Consider the following 15,563-nt stretch of genomic DNA (forward strand, 5'->3'; position numbering starts at 1 on the left):
AGAGCACAGAGAACTGTTTGTTTCCCAGGTGATCAAAATTCTTAGAGGCAATCATTCTCCAACCTTCCCCTATCTGCAGAGAAGATAAGAAACACAAATGGGACTGGGACCAAGGCATCTGGGGACTGGAGAAGATCCTGAGTTCAGCGCCAGCAGTGCATCGTAGACTGGAGCTGCTGGTCATTAACTAGGTAGATACCACATGAGGCATGGATGGGGCTGTTATGTTTGGGAAGAAGCAACCAAGTGTTACTGCTTCAATTCTGTTTCATTTATTGACTTGAAAGCAAAAATGCCCCCTAATGTATAACTCTGAAACATTCTAGTGCCTTCTTATCACAAACTCCATGAATTTTTACTTGATATAGAAGTCCACGATGACTCTTTTTACTTCCATAATCGATTCCACAATGGCAATCCTTTTATTCTTAATAAAAGTTCAAATTCCTTAACCTTGTGCAGCCCACAGTATAGAGATGGTGACCTGATTAAAGCTGAACAGTTCAAAGCTCAAGCACCCAGAGAGGAAGTTTAATGGGGTTATACAAGAAGTGTGATGGCTCCATGTTTCTCCCCACTGGGAGGCCTGTTTTCATCTTGGATCCTAGACAAGAATTGCTTGTGACCCAAAGTAAGTGTGCTGCAGAGCTCAGGCAGGTTGGAGTCCTCATATCAGAGTACATCAAAGGGAGAAATACAGCACTCGTTATAAAAGAAAAATGGAAGAATCCTTACTAATAACTTGAACTTGCAAACTTGCAATTTTTACAACCTTCATAGTTTTCTATATGTATTTATACCCAAATTTTTAATGTGGCTGATATACATATATAGTTTCATTCATCTTTGCTTTTTAGCACCTAGAACAATAGTCAAACTTAATAAGTGTGTAACAAATATTTGGTGAATGAATACACACATTTATTTCAAATCTTCTCAACTGAGTTATTAGGTACTGTCTTCTATTTCTTTTTTTGTCCACTTAGTAGTAAGCACATAAGTGCTAAATCTGTGCTTTGAAGACTAACAAAAAATAAGCTATTATTTTTTTTCTCTGATAATAGTGTGGTTGGGAAAAATAAAGATATCCATCTGTAGAGTTTATACTAGAAAATACCTATCTAAGATTGGAGTAGAAAAATGAATTATACATTCAGAAAATAATTATGTGATAATGGAGCACATAGATTCAGACAGTATATAGTGTCTCTGAGTTACAACATTCTTCAGATATCTTAAGACATTTAAGGCAGATTTCACCAGAAAAATTGCTTGATGGAAGGATTTAAAGGGCAGGTAGACTGAAAAGATTTGTTAAACTGGAAATGAGATGAGTGGAGGGCTGGAGCGGCAGAGTGATAGAAAATTGAAAGGGAAATGTTTCATGCAAGAAGCAAAAATGTAGAAGTAGTTTTCAGATCTTCAGGGTAATTCTAGCAAAGTACTGCTGAAGGGCATGAGGTAGAATAGATGACTCGGCAATATCCTTTGTAACTCGATACGTGTAGTGAGAAAAAAGGGTGAAATAGAATTTGAGCAACTACGTATTATTAGATCAAAAGTACAGATTTTTTTTAAGATTAGAGTTACAAATAATTTATACGCATCAATGATTTCTATTTTTAAAATGCTTTGTCAAAATTCCTGAAAATTTGAAAAAAATTTAACAAGTGCACTGGTTTGAGGATTAAACTACTCTCTACTCAATACTGATCTTTATCGCCATCGATTTTTCAAGACATATCTTCAGAAAGGGCTGCAAACATTTCAAATAACTTTTTGTTCTTCCTGGAAGCCTAAATTATTCTGTTCTATTTTCTGCAATACTATAGAGTAATTTTACCTCTCTAAAGTGATTTTAAAAAACAGAGAAGTGCCACCTAAAAAGCTCAACATTCTTATAAATTCTTACCTGCAGAATTAAATTAAAAAGAACCACTACTTCCTGAATTAATTTCTGTTGCTATTATCTCTCCTTGAGCATTCAACACTGTTTAGCATTTTTTTTAATTGTGTGGAAGTCAGTGTAATTTCAGTGAAGCTTGAATTATTCTCATTTTTTAGCAAAGAATGAAAAAATTAACCTCATGCTGCTGCTTTAGTTTCCTCACAACAAAAGGCTTGTTGTCTATATCATTATTGTATCTTTATTCAAAACTATAGCAGTCTACAGGCAAGACAAAAGGCTTCTCTGGAACCACCAAGTGTCTTGATACTGTTCTATAGCAATTCCCTCAATCACCCCTAGACTTTATTTCCTCAATTCACAATTATAGTATTCTTTTTAAGTTTCAGTGCATAGGGCTAGGGTTTCTGAAAGCCTTTTGCTCTAGGAAACTCAGCATAGAGCTGTCAAATAGAACAGGCAGGGCTGATCCCTTACTCCTGGTGAGATGACCTGTCCCGAGTAGGCATTCTCAAATCCTGGACTACCATCACTCCAGGAGCTCCAGTGGCCTCATGCATTTAACCTGCAGCAGTTACCCATCTTTCCCCAAGGGACCATCCCAGCTAAACCCATTATACCTCACATGCCTGTCAGTCATCAAAAGAAACTAGGTCACTGTGTCTTCCATCAGTGCCTGGACCCATAGCATTAGCTACATGTGTAACCTGACAGAGTTTCTCATTCATCTCCATCCTCTAATCCTTCCAGGACAGTACCAGTCTGAACACATGGTCTCTTCAGTCTCTTGGTAAAGTTTCATTCATTCTTTGCCAATGGAAGGTGGTTCCACCCAGCCATTTCCTAGTCTTTTCTCCTCCCTCTGCTTTCAAGAGTATTCAGCTCTTTTGAAGCTCCTGCCATCAATTCTACCAATAGTTATCCACATGGTAGCAGTCATCCACCAAGTCTTCATTAATTAATGACTTTGGAATGTCCCTCATTGTAATCCTTTCTACTCTATCCCTGTTACCACTTTGGTGGCTTCTGCATTCACATGGTTAATCCTACTAACTCACTGGACTCTGAATTACTTACCTCCAATGATCCTCTCTTGCATCTTGCATCAATTACTCATTCTGTTTATCACTTTGATGTTATTATCACGAGAACTTTCCAGTTCACCTACTTCATTTCTCAACTTACTAAAATCCTGCAACCTCCATCAAGACTGCAAATCTACTTTCCCTGTCACTTTCTCACTATCCTCTCCTTGATGACCTCACTTTCTTCCCAACCTAACTTAGATTCCATACTCCACTGTTATTTTGAAAACTTTCTTGCAAACACCCTTAGCTCCCTGTCCCTCTCTCCCTTTCTTGTACTCTTCTGGAGCAGCCCCAACCTTAATCAAAACCAATTATTTTCCTATGCTTTTCCTGCACTCAGTCAGCTGAGCATGGCTGGAGAAACAATGACAACTGCATTGAGTAATCTACCTTTAAATATGTGACTAAATGGATACTCGCTATTGCTTGGAAATCTCACCACATATTGCTAGCTTACCCACTTTAACACTTTCCAAAATGATGTCACATCTTCCCTTTTCTCAAACCCCTTAAACCCTACCTTGGATCCTTATGCTCAGAGGTTAACTTTCCTTCACATTCATAGAGAGAATAAATCAATCCTTGAGATATTTTTCTGTTTTATACCACCAGAATATAAACTTCCTGAGAGCAGGAATATTGGATTACTTTAGTACCACTATATCTCTTATATTTAGAATTGTGCTTGGCACATTGTAGTTACTTAAGAAATATTTGTTGAATGAAAAAAAATGAATGATTGCTTAAAAGAGTATATATGATGTTTAAGGACACAAAGAAGTATTTTTAAAATTATCAGTAAACCGGTCATTGTATGCTGTGCTGGTTTGAATGTGTTAGGTACCCCATAAAAGACCATATTTTTAAAATCCATTCTCATGGGGGTGGACCTATTGTGGGTGGGACCTTTTGAGATGTGACCCAGCCGATTCAGGGTGGGTTTTAATCCTTCACTGGAGTCTTCTGTGAGAGGATAAAAGGCAGGTAAAGCAGGACAGCATAGAGAGAAACACCCAGAGACATTTTGGAGAAAGCCACTCAAACCATAACCATGAGAGAAGGACTAGCAGACATCACCATGTGCCTTCCCATGTGACAGAGGAACCCCGGATGCCAGCAGCCTTTCCTCAGAGAAGGTATCTTCTTGATGCCTTAATTTGGACATTTTCATGGCCTTAGAACTATAAATTTGTAACCTAATAAAACCCCATTGAAAAAGCCAACCCATTTCTGGTATATTGCATTCTGGTAGCTTTAGCAAACCGAAACATATTCCAGTAAAAATGATAAACTACAAATTTATATTAGTAAGTGTTCTTTCATCATGATCTAAATACTTTTCCCACACTGATACATAATTAATCTTTTCAAAAAGGCAGCTTTCAGCATGCTCCATTAAAACATTTACCAGTAACTGACCATATGCAGGTTGCAGTGCCTTTTGCTATAGGAGCAAATAATTATGGACTAGATAACAAATATCTCAATTGGACCACAGATCCCAAATGATAGAGAATTTTGCCATATATTACCTCACAAAGCCATGGGGCAACTCATAGATGTTATAACCAAGGCTTGGAAACACTAAGTGTTCTGCCTAAGGTCACCTGGTTGCTCAATGGCCAAACCAGATCTGTTGATTCAAAGTACACTCATTCCATTATACCACAAAATACCCTACTTATTCCTATGTTCAAAATCTAAAATTGTGTCTCACTATATATCAGAGTAAGCCCAACTACTCAGAGCCTGGCTCCATCCTCTCCTGGTCCAACTTCACATCATAACTTTCCTACACACACCCTGGGCTACAATGGACTGGTCCCTACACTCTTCACCAACACATCCTTCTCATGCTCATCTAAGACTTTTCCAGATGCCTCTGATGCTTGGTTAGTGTTGGGGATTGACTCGTGTCCCCGACAAAAGGCAAGCTCAGATCGCAACCCCTGGTCCCATGGATGTGAACCCATTTGAAAACAGGACCTTAGATGATGTTATTAGTTAAGGTATACCCAAACTGAGTGAGGGTGGGCTTTAATCCAATATGGCTGAAGTTCTAATAAGCAAAGAAAATTGTATACAGAAAGAGAAAGCCACCAGGAGAAGCTAGAAGCTGAAAGTCACTATAACCCAGAAGAGAAAGGAAGGATATTGTTACATGACGGAAAAGCCAAGGAACCCCAAAGATTTCTGGCCGGCCAGAAGATACGGATCTGGGAGGAAGCAAGCCTCTGAAACCGTGAGCCAATAAATTCCCATTGCTAAAGCCAAACTATCGTATGGTATTTGATTTAGCAGCTAGTAAAGTAAAACACTTGGAATTCTTTATGTAGTCTCTGTTTCAAAAAGATTTCTTTTACTCCTTTTCCAACAAGATTTTCCTTATGATTTGCTCCCATAGTGATCTTTGACTTTTCCCAATTCCTAGAACTCTTTCTGTTTTATCACAAATTGTTTTAGTCAGCTGGGCTGTTGAAAGCAATATACCTGAATGGGTTGGCTTTTTTTAAATTTATTTTTTACTTTTTTATTTTGAAATAAATTCAAAGTTATAGGAACAATTGCAGAAATAATACTAACCCCATACACAGAACTCCATCATACCCTGACCCCCCTCCCCCGATAGCCCAATCCACCAACTTTAACATGCTGTCACATTGCTATTTCTTTCCCTCCCTCCCTCCCTATCCATCATCTATTGCTCTGTCTTCTGAACATATGAGAGCTAGCTGCACACATCCTTGAACAAACACTATAATTCACATACACTTCCCATGAACAAGAACATTATTTTATGCAATCCCATTAAGCACAGCTAAGAAGTACAAGAGATTCAACAATGATACAAAGCTTACATTCTATATTTCCTTTTCCTTATGTCTCAATTGTGACCCTTTGAGCTTCCTGTCCTCCATCCTCAGATCCCATCCAGGTTCATCCTTGGCATTCAATTGTTGTCTATTTAGACTGCCTTTTTTTTTTTTTTTTTCAATTGTGGAAACATATATACAGCCTAAATCTTCCCATTCCCCGCCCCCCCAGCATTCCATTAGTGGGATTAATCACCTTTAGAATGTTGTAATGCTCTTTCCCACCATCCATTACCAGAAATTTCCCTTCACCTCAAACAGCAACCCTACATTCATTTCTTAACTCCCCATTGCCCCTTCCCCCGTTTCTCTTAACCCATACTCTACTTTTCATCTCTATGGTCATATTCTTTGAAAATTTCTTTGTGTTTACTGTGGAGCTTAAAATTAACCTCTTAAATCCATAACAATCTTGTTTTTCTTTGAGACCACCTTCACTTCAATAGGACATATAAACTATGTTCCTATACTCCTCCATTCCCCCACCTTTAAATAGTTGTCTAAAATTATACATTTTACATTGAGTTCAAAACCACTGATTTGTCCTTAGAGTTTGTGTATTTTATATCATGTAGGAAGTAAATAGTGGAGTTTCAATTCAAAAATTATTGACTTCTATTTGTATTCCATTGTGGTTGGAGAACGTGCTTTCAGTATATTCAATTTTTTATTTTTTTAAATTTCTTGAGACTTGTTTTATGTCCCAGCTTAAGGTCCCTTCCGGAGAAAGATCCATGATCACTAGAGAAAAATGAGTGTCCTGGTGATTTGGGATGTAAAGTTCTATATATGTCTGTTAAAATTCTCTATATCTTTTTCTCCTTTCTTTGTTTCTCTGTTGGTAGGGCTCCCTTTAGAATCTGAAGTAAGGCAGGGTCTTTTATTGACAAAGTCTCTCAGCATTTGTTTGTGAAAAATTTAAGCTCTCCCTCAAATTTGAAGGAGAGTTTTGCTGGATAAAGTATTCTTGGTTGGAAATTTTTCTCTCTCAGAATTTTAAATTTATGTCATGCCACTGCCTTCTCGCCTTCATGGTGGCCGCTGAGTAGTCACAACTTAGTCTTATGTTGTTTCCTTTGTATGTGGTGAATTGCCTTCCTCTTGCTGCTTTCAGAACTTGCTCCTTCTCTTCAGTATTTGACAGTCTGATCAGAATATTTCTCGGAGTGGGTTTATTTGGATTTATTCTATTTGGAGTTCACTGGGCATTTATGCTTTGTGTATTTATATTGTGTAGAAGGTTGGGGAAGTTTTCCCCAACAATTTCTTTGAATACTCTTTCTAGACCTTTACCCTTCTCTTCTCCTTCTGGGACACCAACGAGTCTTAAGTTTGGATGTTTTATTTTATCTATCGTATCCCTGAGATCCATTTCGATTTTTTCGATTTTTTTCTCCATTCTTTCTTTTGTTCTTTCATTTTCTGTTCTGTGGACTTCTAGGACATTGAGACATTGTTCAACTTCCTCTAATCTTGTATTATGAATATCCAGAGTCTTTTTAATTTGGCCAACAGTTTCTTTTATTTACATAAGATCTTCTATTTTTTTTATTTACTCTTGCAATGTCTTCTTTATGCTCTTCTAGGGTCTTCTTTATGTCACTTATATCCTGGGCCATGGTCTTCTTGATGTCCTTTAAATACTTCGCCATGTTTTCGTTCCTAGATTGTAGTTCTTTGATTAATTGTGCCAAGTACTGTGTCTCTTCTAATATTTTGATTTGGGTGTTTGGAATTGTATTCTCCATTTCATCTGGTTTTATCATATGCATTAAGATTTTCTGTTGTTTTTGGCCTCTTGGCATTTGTTTTGCTTAATAGGTTCTTTCAAGTTGTAAAAAAAAGATACCAATCTAATTTTCCAGAAACACAGTTTGGTGGTGTACACTATCTCTAACTCACCAGCAGATGGCGTCCGTGAGTCACCTATACCCCTCAAGTCAGTTCTCAACCTTGTCCCCAGGGTGTGTGGGAAAATGATTCTTGTGGGGTTCAGTTGGAGAACTCAGTTTGGGTGTGTTGCTGGAGCCGTCCACCCTGAATGTGGGGCGTGTGTCCGGGTGGCCAGGGAGGAAGGGCAGCTTTAATATTCAAATCCCCCAGGTTACTGGAGATTCAAGGCCACCACAAGAGTCTAAGCCTTCATTTCATTTCAGCCCCAGACCCTCTCTCTCGCTGTCCCACAAACCACTGGACTTGGCATAGTGTCCCTGGGTTCTCTGAGCAGGCCCCCCCCTCCCAGCCGCGATCCTCCAGGACCTCTGCCGAGGGAATGCTGTGCTACGTCACCAGTACACACTGTCCCTCAAGGGAAGCCCCAGGCTGCCAGGCCGTGCAGGGGTGCTTTCAGCCTGATGCAAAGATGGCCGAACAGGGTGTCTCAACCCCCTCCTCCTTGCACAGTTCCTCCTTCCCAGCTCTGGGACAACTGGCGGGGCTCTGGGCTCTGGGAATGGCCCCGGGCAGGAGTTTATCCAGCCCTCCAGGGAGCCAGCTGCTAGCCGCGGGGTTCTTTCTGCTTCTGGTTCTCCCCTCCGCTCCCCTGGTCCCGAGGATATCTGCAGCGGGCTATCCTTCAGTCCAGACACCGAGAGGCTGGCCCAGCCCTCTCTTGCTGTGTTTTACTGCATGGTTCCCACTGTCACAACTGCAGCCGCTCTTGGGTTTTTCCCTTTTTTTTTTTTAAAGAACGAGTCAGTCTCCAAACACCAACCCCTGGCTTCCCCACACCGCTGCGTGGCTGTGGGTCTTCCAGCCTGCTTACTCACTCATTTCAGAATGCAGACTCCCGGTTTCACCAAGTATACAGCCCCTGTGGTACCAGCAGACCTCATCCAGCTGGCACATCGATGTAACCGGTATTCTGGGTCACTTTCTGGTTTTTATCTAGTGTTTTTCACGGAGATGTTTTTTTGCCCTGTCTCACCTAGCCGCCCTCTTAGTTTCTCCGGGTTGGCTTTTACAATGGGTATTTATTAACTTACAAGCTTACATTTCTGAGGCTGAGAAAAAATGTCCAAATCAAGGCATCATTAGGTGATGCTTTCTCCCTGAAGACTGGCTGCCGGCGATCCTGGGCTCCTCTGTCATATGGCGCGGCATGCGGCAGCATTTGCTGGTCTCTCCTTTCTCTTTGGGTTTCCTTGCTTTCAGCTTCTTGCGTCTGTGGTTTTCTCTCTTTGAACTTCATTTTCTTATAAAAGGCTCCAGTAAGAGGATTGAGACTAACCCTGGATGAGGTGGGTCACATATTAAGTTAAGATCCTACTCACCACAAGACCCTACTTTCAATGGATTAGCTTCAAGAACATGATTTTCTGGGGTACATAACAGCTTCAAAGCATCACACTAATCTTTTTATTGAATCGTGCAAATCTTAAATGTTCTGGTCTATTTTTAACTGAGATCAAAGTTTCCTTCAAGACAGACACTACATCTTTTCTACAGGATCACCAGTGTGCTAGTTATATAAAAGAATCAATAAGTAATTCAGAAATATTCATGCATATACTTAGACAAATACTCAGTCATTTAACACATGCATAGCATTTACAATCTATTCCTTCATCTACTCCTAAAATTTGTTTAAAGTACCTTATATGAGTTATTACAGTTTGTCACCTAAGATTATTTTTATTGTGTAAGTGAGGGAACAGAGAAGAGTAAATCACTTTCTTAGTACAGTCAAAATCAGCAGAGATCAAAGTAAAAGTACAGTATTAGATTCTCACTTACACTATTTTTATGAGTAAATTTCCTCTTTTCTCTGCTTTCCAAATACATAGTATACATAACAAGATCATGAATGCCTTTTCAAAAATGTACAGTACAAAATTTCTAGGCTACTAAGATGGTTCTTAATTCCAGGATACATACTAATAACCCAAATTATTTTCGAATATCTAAAGAAATAAGAGAAATTTACTTGAGTCTTCCTATATAGGAGTGATCACCGAGAAATCACTTTAATAGAGTCATTTCTCTTTTCTTTTTCCTTCCTTCTTTCATTTATTTATTTTTGAAATACTTTAGACCAAGTCAACTTTTATTTTAAAGTAACTGCTTAATATTTGGCTAATATAAGGAAGAGCAAACATCTTTCCCACTTCCAAAAGTGTCATCTAAAAATCTTAAATTTGAGTTAAATTATTAACCATTTCCTTGAAAAGAAACTGCATATGTTTTGGAATTATTAGTAAATGATCCTATGTCATACTAAAATATATTATCAAGTATAAAATATCAAGAATAAAATTTACAAGCATATGAATTCCATGAATAACCTTTTTCATTTTGATAATCTAAGTTGATGAATAACCAACAATTATTACAGAAATATCAACTTACAAGAAAGTACAATTCTATTGCTGGCTCTGACCAAACCAAGGGATATTAGGTTTTTAAGAAAACAGATAAGAGAAGAAAATCTGGAAAAAATGTCAGATTATGACATTGCTTTATTAGCAAATTTAGTGCCACTAATATTCTTTAAAGAATTTAGGTTTATAAGTGCTTTTCTCTCAAAGGCTCTTTAGATGCCTAAAATGACTTTTAAAATCAAAATTTTCTATTGTTGCTCTCTTTGTAGTTTAACTGTATAAGATATTTCAAGGATATTTAACAATAAAAAAAGCATAAGTGGAACTCATGTTTCAACTCTATAAAATAATCAGTGTGAAAACAAGCCATGATTAAATTCATCATCTCATAATATTTTAAGAATTTAAATAATTTTTGGCAATTTAAAAAGTTGTTTCATTGTTAAGCTAGAGGTTGATTCTTAAAATCTCTAGTGAGAGTCAAGAAGCATAAGCAAAATAAAAGCAAAAAGAGAATTTAAGAAAAAGAAACTCTATTTTTGGGCATGTAAAATAAGAAATAGGAGTCAGCATCCTTTGTATTTAGGACATAGAGATTTGCACTGTTATTGCATAAGTCACCGGGAGTATGTCGATATCTCAGAGCTGCCATGAGAAAGGGCTCTGGCCTGGAGAATGTGGAAAGTCTAACCAAGTTCTCTGACATGACACTAAAGGGGCTTTGTGCACGATAAAAGGATAAAAGCAAAATCAAACCAAACTGGAAACAAAGTCTCATCTGGTAAATGCCTCATGGAACATTAAGTGTTGGCAGAAGAACAATTCAGTCATTTTTCTCTTTCCCATTTTTGGGTCTGATAATTGAATCTGTGATAGATCTCAACCCATGGCTGTTACTGGCCATTATATAAGTTCAAAGCCACATGTACTGATATGATCACTATACACTCTTTTTGAATTATATAAGACCACTACACATTCTTTTAGAATATAAAAATAGACACTATTACTATAGTAGAGTCTAGAATCTTTTCACTTTGATCTGTATCATAATATTTTAAGTCTGTTTTTGGCATAAACTCAACTATTTGGTACTCCAAAGCTACGGTATTGTCTAGGGGGCTCCAAAGTTGCATGACATTCATGGCAACCCAGAATTACACAGCCATGCCGAATCATAGACATTACTCAGCCATACGACCTTGGAATTCCTACGGACTGTGCCTGGTAGGTGAAGAGTCTTCAGAGCCCTGCAGCCCATACCTTCTTTACATGAGGAGGGGCATGGCGTCCAGTCGCTGTATGGGGTCACAACACAGTCCTTCCTACAAGGAAGCAGGCAAGGCCTCACTGTCTCAGGCCTAAGGCTTTCAGGACACCTGGGAAAAGCAAAAGATGTTAGTAGGCCTCCAAAGTCATCCAGGAAACCAGACCATTCATTATCTTTAGGATTTTCATTTTTAAAATTGCTAAACAGTCACCATTCTGCATTATTTAAATTCCAGGAGACTTTCTGTTTTTGACAAGAACGATACAACTACATTAATTCTTTCAAATTGGACATCAACAAAGCATATCAGAGTTGGGTATGCAACTTTATTAAGAGTAATTATGCTATATAAACAAAATGTAATAATTTTACCTTATCCCCATCCAATAATCTCTCCATTGAAAATATGTCTTTGCTAATATGCTTTATAAGAAATTTTCTGGGAATTCAATTTGTCAGTTTTACATTTCTGTGTAACCTAAATAGCCTTATTGCTTATTGTAAGTTTCTAGGTTATTCTACACTTTATTTTTGCAAAATATGTATGGCATAAAATAAATTTCTATATAATAAACTGACTATACTGAATACATACTCAAAAACAATATTGCAATTATAGCTATATATCTCATAATAAATAAGTAATAAAATAACAAAAGTGTATAGATTATTACGACAAGCCATTTTTTTCTTTTTTTTCTGGTTTTCTTTAGTGTCTCTACTCTTATTTTTTTCTTCCATTTTGTCTCTAGTTTCAGTTTATGGGACTTCAGATTTTTTTAAACTTTAAAAGATTGCAATTTCTTTTTCAGAAACAAAAAAATTAACAATAAATAAAACATAAAATTCCATCAGTATGATAATTGTATAACTGTAATGCTTTCATTGTGTGACTGTGTGATAGTGAAAACTCCCTTAACCAGTGTATGGGCAGATGACTAAAAAAATAATGACAAAAACATATAAATACTAGAGGGGGATAAGGGATGGTTTGGATGTTCTTATTTCTTTTTCATTTTTTATATATTTTTCTTTAGTTTGGAGTAATGAAAATGTTTGAAAATTGATTGTGGCAATGAATGCACAACTATACGATGATACTATGAGCCACTGATTTTATACTTTGGACAGGTTATATGGTGTGTGAGTATATCTCAATAAAATTGCATTAAAAATTCCATCAGTAACTTATAGAAAAATAAAATATGGTGAGCTTAATATAAATCATAGCAAAAATCACTACATTATTATTTTTAAAAAGCAGCAAAAAAATATTTATTGGGGGACAGACAAAGAGAAGAATGATAAAACACTAAAATGTCTTATTCATATAAAGTTTCCACTTCCTAAAAGATAATTTTAGGAAGTTGATATATGAGATCTAAATGAACTAACGTGTTCATAATATTCTTATATGAGTTCTAGATCCACAAATTCTTCCATGTAGTTTCATGACTTAATTTTAATATTGTTTCTGGTCCGTGCTGGCCACAAATATTAACACTAGAAAAAGACAAATATTAGGACAACAAAATATAATAAAATAATTCAAATGATTAAAAGTAACTCAATATTCTGATTCTTAAGCAATTCTCTTTTGAGGTTATATAAATCTCTGCCAAGTAAGCTAAGAGTTGAAGAAGAAATAAACCAGGCAACCAAGATAACTCTTCCTGGAATAACTTGGCAAATTAGTGGAAAATGGGATTTAAAAGTATTCCACATGGAGGAAGCCAACTTTTTTGCATGTCAAGATAAACTGCCTTTCATCAAATAAGTTTATCAGGTTTCAGAAATGAACTATGAGTGGAAAAATCAACACCATTAATATATTTCCCATAAGTGTTATAGCACTTTGCTGACACTTCAATTTTGACATATCTTGTATTAAAATTATCTACATGTCCTATCTCATACCTAAATACTATACTTTACTGAATTATATAGATACATGCTTTCCTCTCCCACTTTAAACTACTGATGTTTTTGTGACATGCATTTAAATATATATATATAGGCTCCAACATTTTAAAAAGAAATAATCTCCCTGGTTTTCACTGAGGATAAGTTTGGATTTTTCCTAACTTGCGTAATAGACTGTAAATCATTAGAAGTACATTTAACATGCATTATTATCCAGGAAACATTATATGGCAAAATCCCACATATAATCCAGCTAATTCTTCTGGAATGATGGAATTATTGGTTAATAATCATTATTGAAAGCAATCCTCTTCAAAGAGGCAATTTTATAACTTTAACAACAGAAGGGCATTGTTCAAGTGCATGCTCTTCAAATTTTAACCCTGACTAAATCAATGGAATTTACAATGTTATCACTGACAACCTCATATATTTTGTTTTCGTTCAGAAATATCCACAGCAAGATAGCTGGCTAACTGTGGAGAACAAAATTACTAACAACAAAGCTGTTAAATGAACACAGAAAGATAAATTATACAGCTTAGATTACATCCAATAAAACTAATTCAGACTTCCTTTGGAGAGGCAATTGGTTCAGTCAACATGCTTCTTTTCTCCTTTGTACTGTTTGTATTTAGCATTTGTGTTTTAAATCAAGAGATTGATTTTCCCCCAAATCTTATTCAAGGTCAAATTACACAGATGTGATAGGACTTGGAGTTTGTTACTTGGGAGGATAGACAAGATCAATAACATTGATTTTACCATTGCACAGTAATCTGTTTTATTAAGAGAAGTTTAAAACAAGGTTTCTATTTGCATTTTTGTTTCAAATGCCTGGAATTGAAAAGCATTCATTGAATTTAGCCTAGCATTTATAGAGACGGGCAGTAACATTTTTTCCCCCCAAATTCATGGCATTTGTTTAATTTCCCACAGTTTTAGGGCAAAATAAATCTATCTGATTTAACCAATCTGTACTTACATAGAGGTCATTGAATAAAGGCTGCAAGGGTAAAGCAAATTTTTAATGGATTATTGTATGGTCTGACATGGGTTACAGGATACCCTTCCTATTAAATGATTTAATGAAGCTAATACAGCAGGCTTTTTCACTCACAGGCTTGAACAAATGTACTTGCTTGCTGTTATCCATTTCAAGGCATAATATTTTATAGTTTGGGCAAGTGATGAAAATATCAATAGCAACATTTGAAGAGTGATTATAAAACAGGAATGGAGTGAGCTTACTTACAGAAGCTCAGCACAATGACCTTCCACCATGCTCCATGCCAGAGAGGTCAGGTTGTAACAATTTGCAGTGAATGTTTTTACCTCTGTGCTTGTCCCAGTAAAGCTCCCAATCCTCTAGGATTTAGCACTTAAGCGTCTGCCGTTACCACTACTGAATTTCAATACACTGCATGTTAATTTCCTGTGTTGGATTCATAGAACAACTTTAGCATAATTTCTATTAAAATATTGGTTCGAGGCTACCCATTAAGCATGTGGAATAGTCTCTCAATTTATTCAAATTTCTTATGGCATATATTTTGTAATATGTTTCATAATTTCAAACTTTATAATAAACAAATTATGGAGAAAATAATAAATAAATTATGGAGAAAAATATCTCTAATGTCTGGAACACTGGCCAGAAAAAAATAACTCATAATGGGATTTCTATTCATCCCCCTGGAGTTCTCCATACATCAGCTACATATTATCATGCCCTGAAAACACTAAGTATCTCAAATTCTTAAAATGAAATAATATCTAACACTTACTGAATGCTCTCAGTACTGTTTGTTCATTTAGTCCTCCAAACAAATTGAAAACTGAACCAGAAGAAGTTAAGTAGGCTAGTTCAAGATCATACCCAATACTTCACCACTTGGCTAAATATTTGGAAAACAGGCCACTTTTATACCTATGCAAAATTCACTGTTTCTACTTTTTTGGTTTCACACGATTCAGATGATTTGACTTTTAAAAGATTCAGATTGTCTGAATTTCAAAAGATAAGTAGGTTCTCCTCCCCCAGGAATATATTTTTAGAGTTGATTGCTTTTAATTAATTTTCTCTAACTCAATAAGCCCAATTGTGTCCAGTTATTTGTTTCCAGTTGTATTTTTCATAAGGCATTTAAAGTATGCCAACTCTCCACTTGTTGTCCTTCCCTC

The 15,563-nt window shown here is 36.5% G+C and overlaps 1 protein-coding gene across 3 annotated transcripts in view; it reads right to left on the minus strand.

Annotated features, from left to right (window-relative positions):
• Window positions 1–15,563, minus strand: part of THSD7A (thrombospondin type 1 domain containing 7A) — a 454,120-nt gene that overhangs the window by 76,431 nt on the left and 362,126 nt on the right. For all 3 annotated transcript variants that reach the window (XM_037836795.1, XM_037836794.1, XM_037836796.1), the window contains exon 9: window positions 11,450–11,565. In XM_037836795.1, the coding sequence (XP_037692723.1) occupies window positions 11,450–11,565 (116 nt within the window). The remainder of the gene's footprint in view (window positions 1–11,449; window positions 11,566–15,563) is intronic.

This window comes from Choloepus didactylus, chromosome 5, assembly GCF_015220235.1.
Source record: "Choloepus didactylus isolate mChoDid1 chromosome 5, mChoDid1.pri, whole genome shotgun sequence".
Classification (NCBI taxonomy): Eukaryota; Metazoa; Chordata; class Mammalia; order Pilosa; family Megalonychidae; genus Choloepus; species Choloepus didactylus.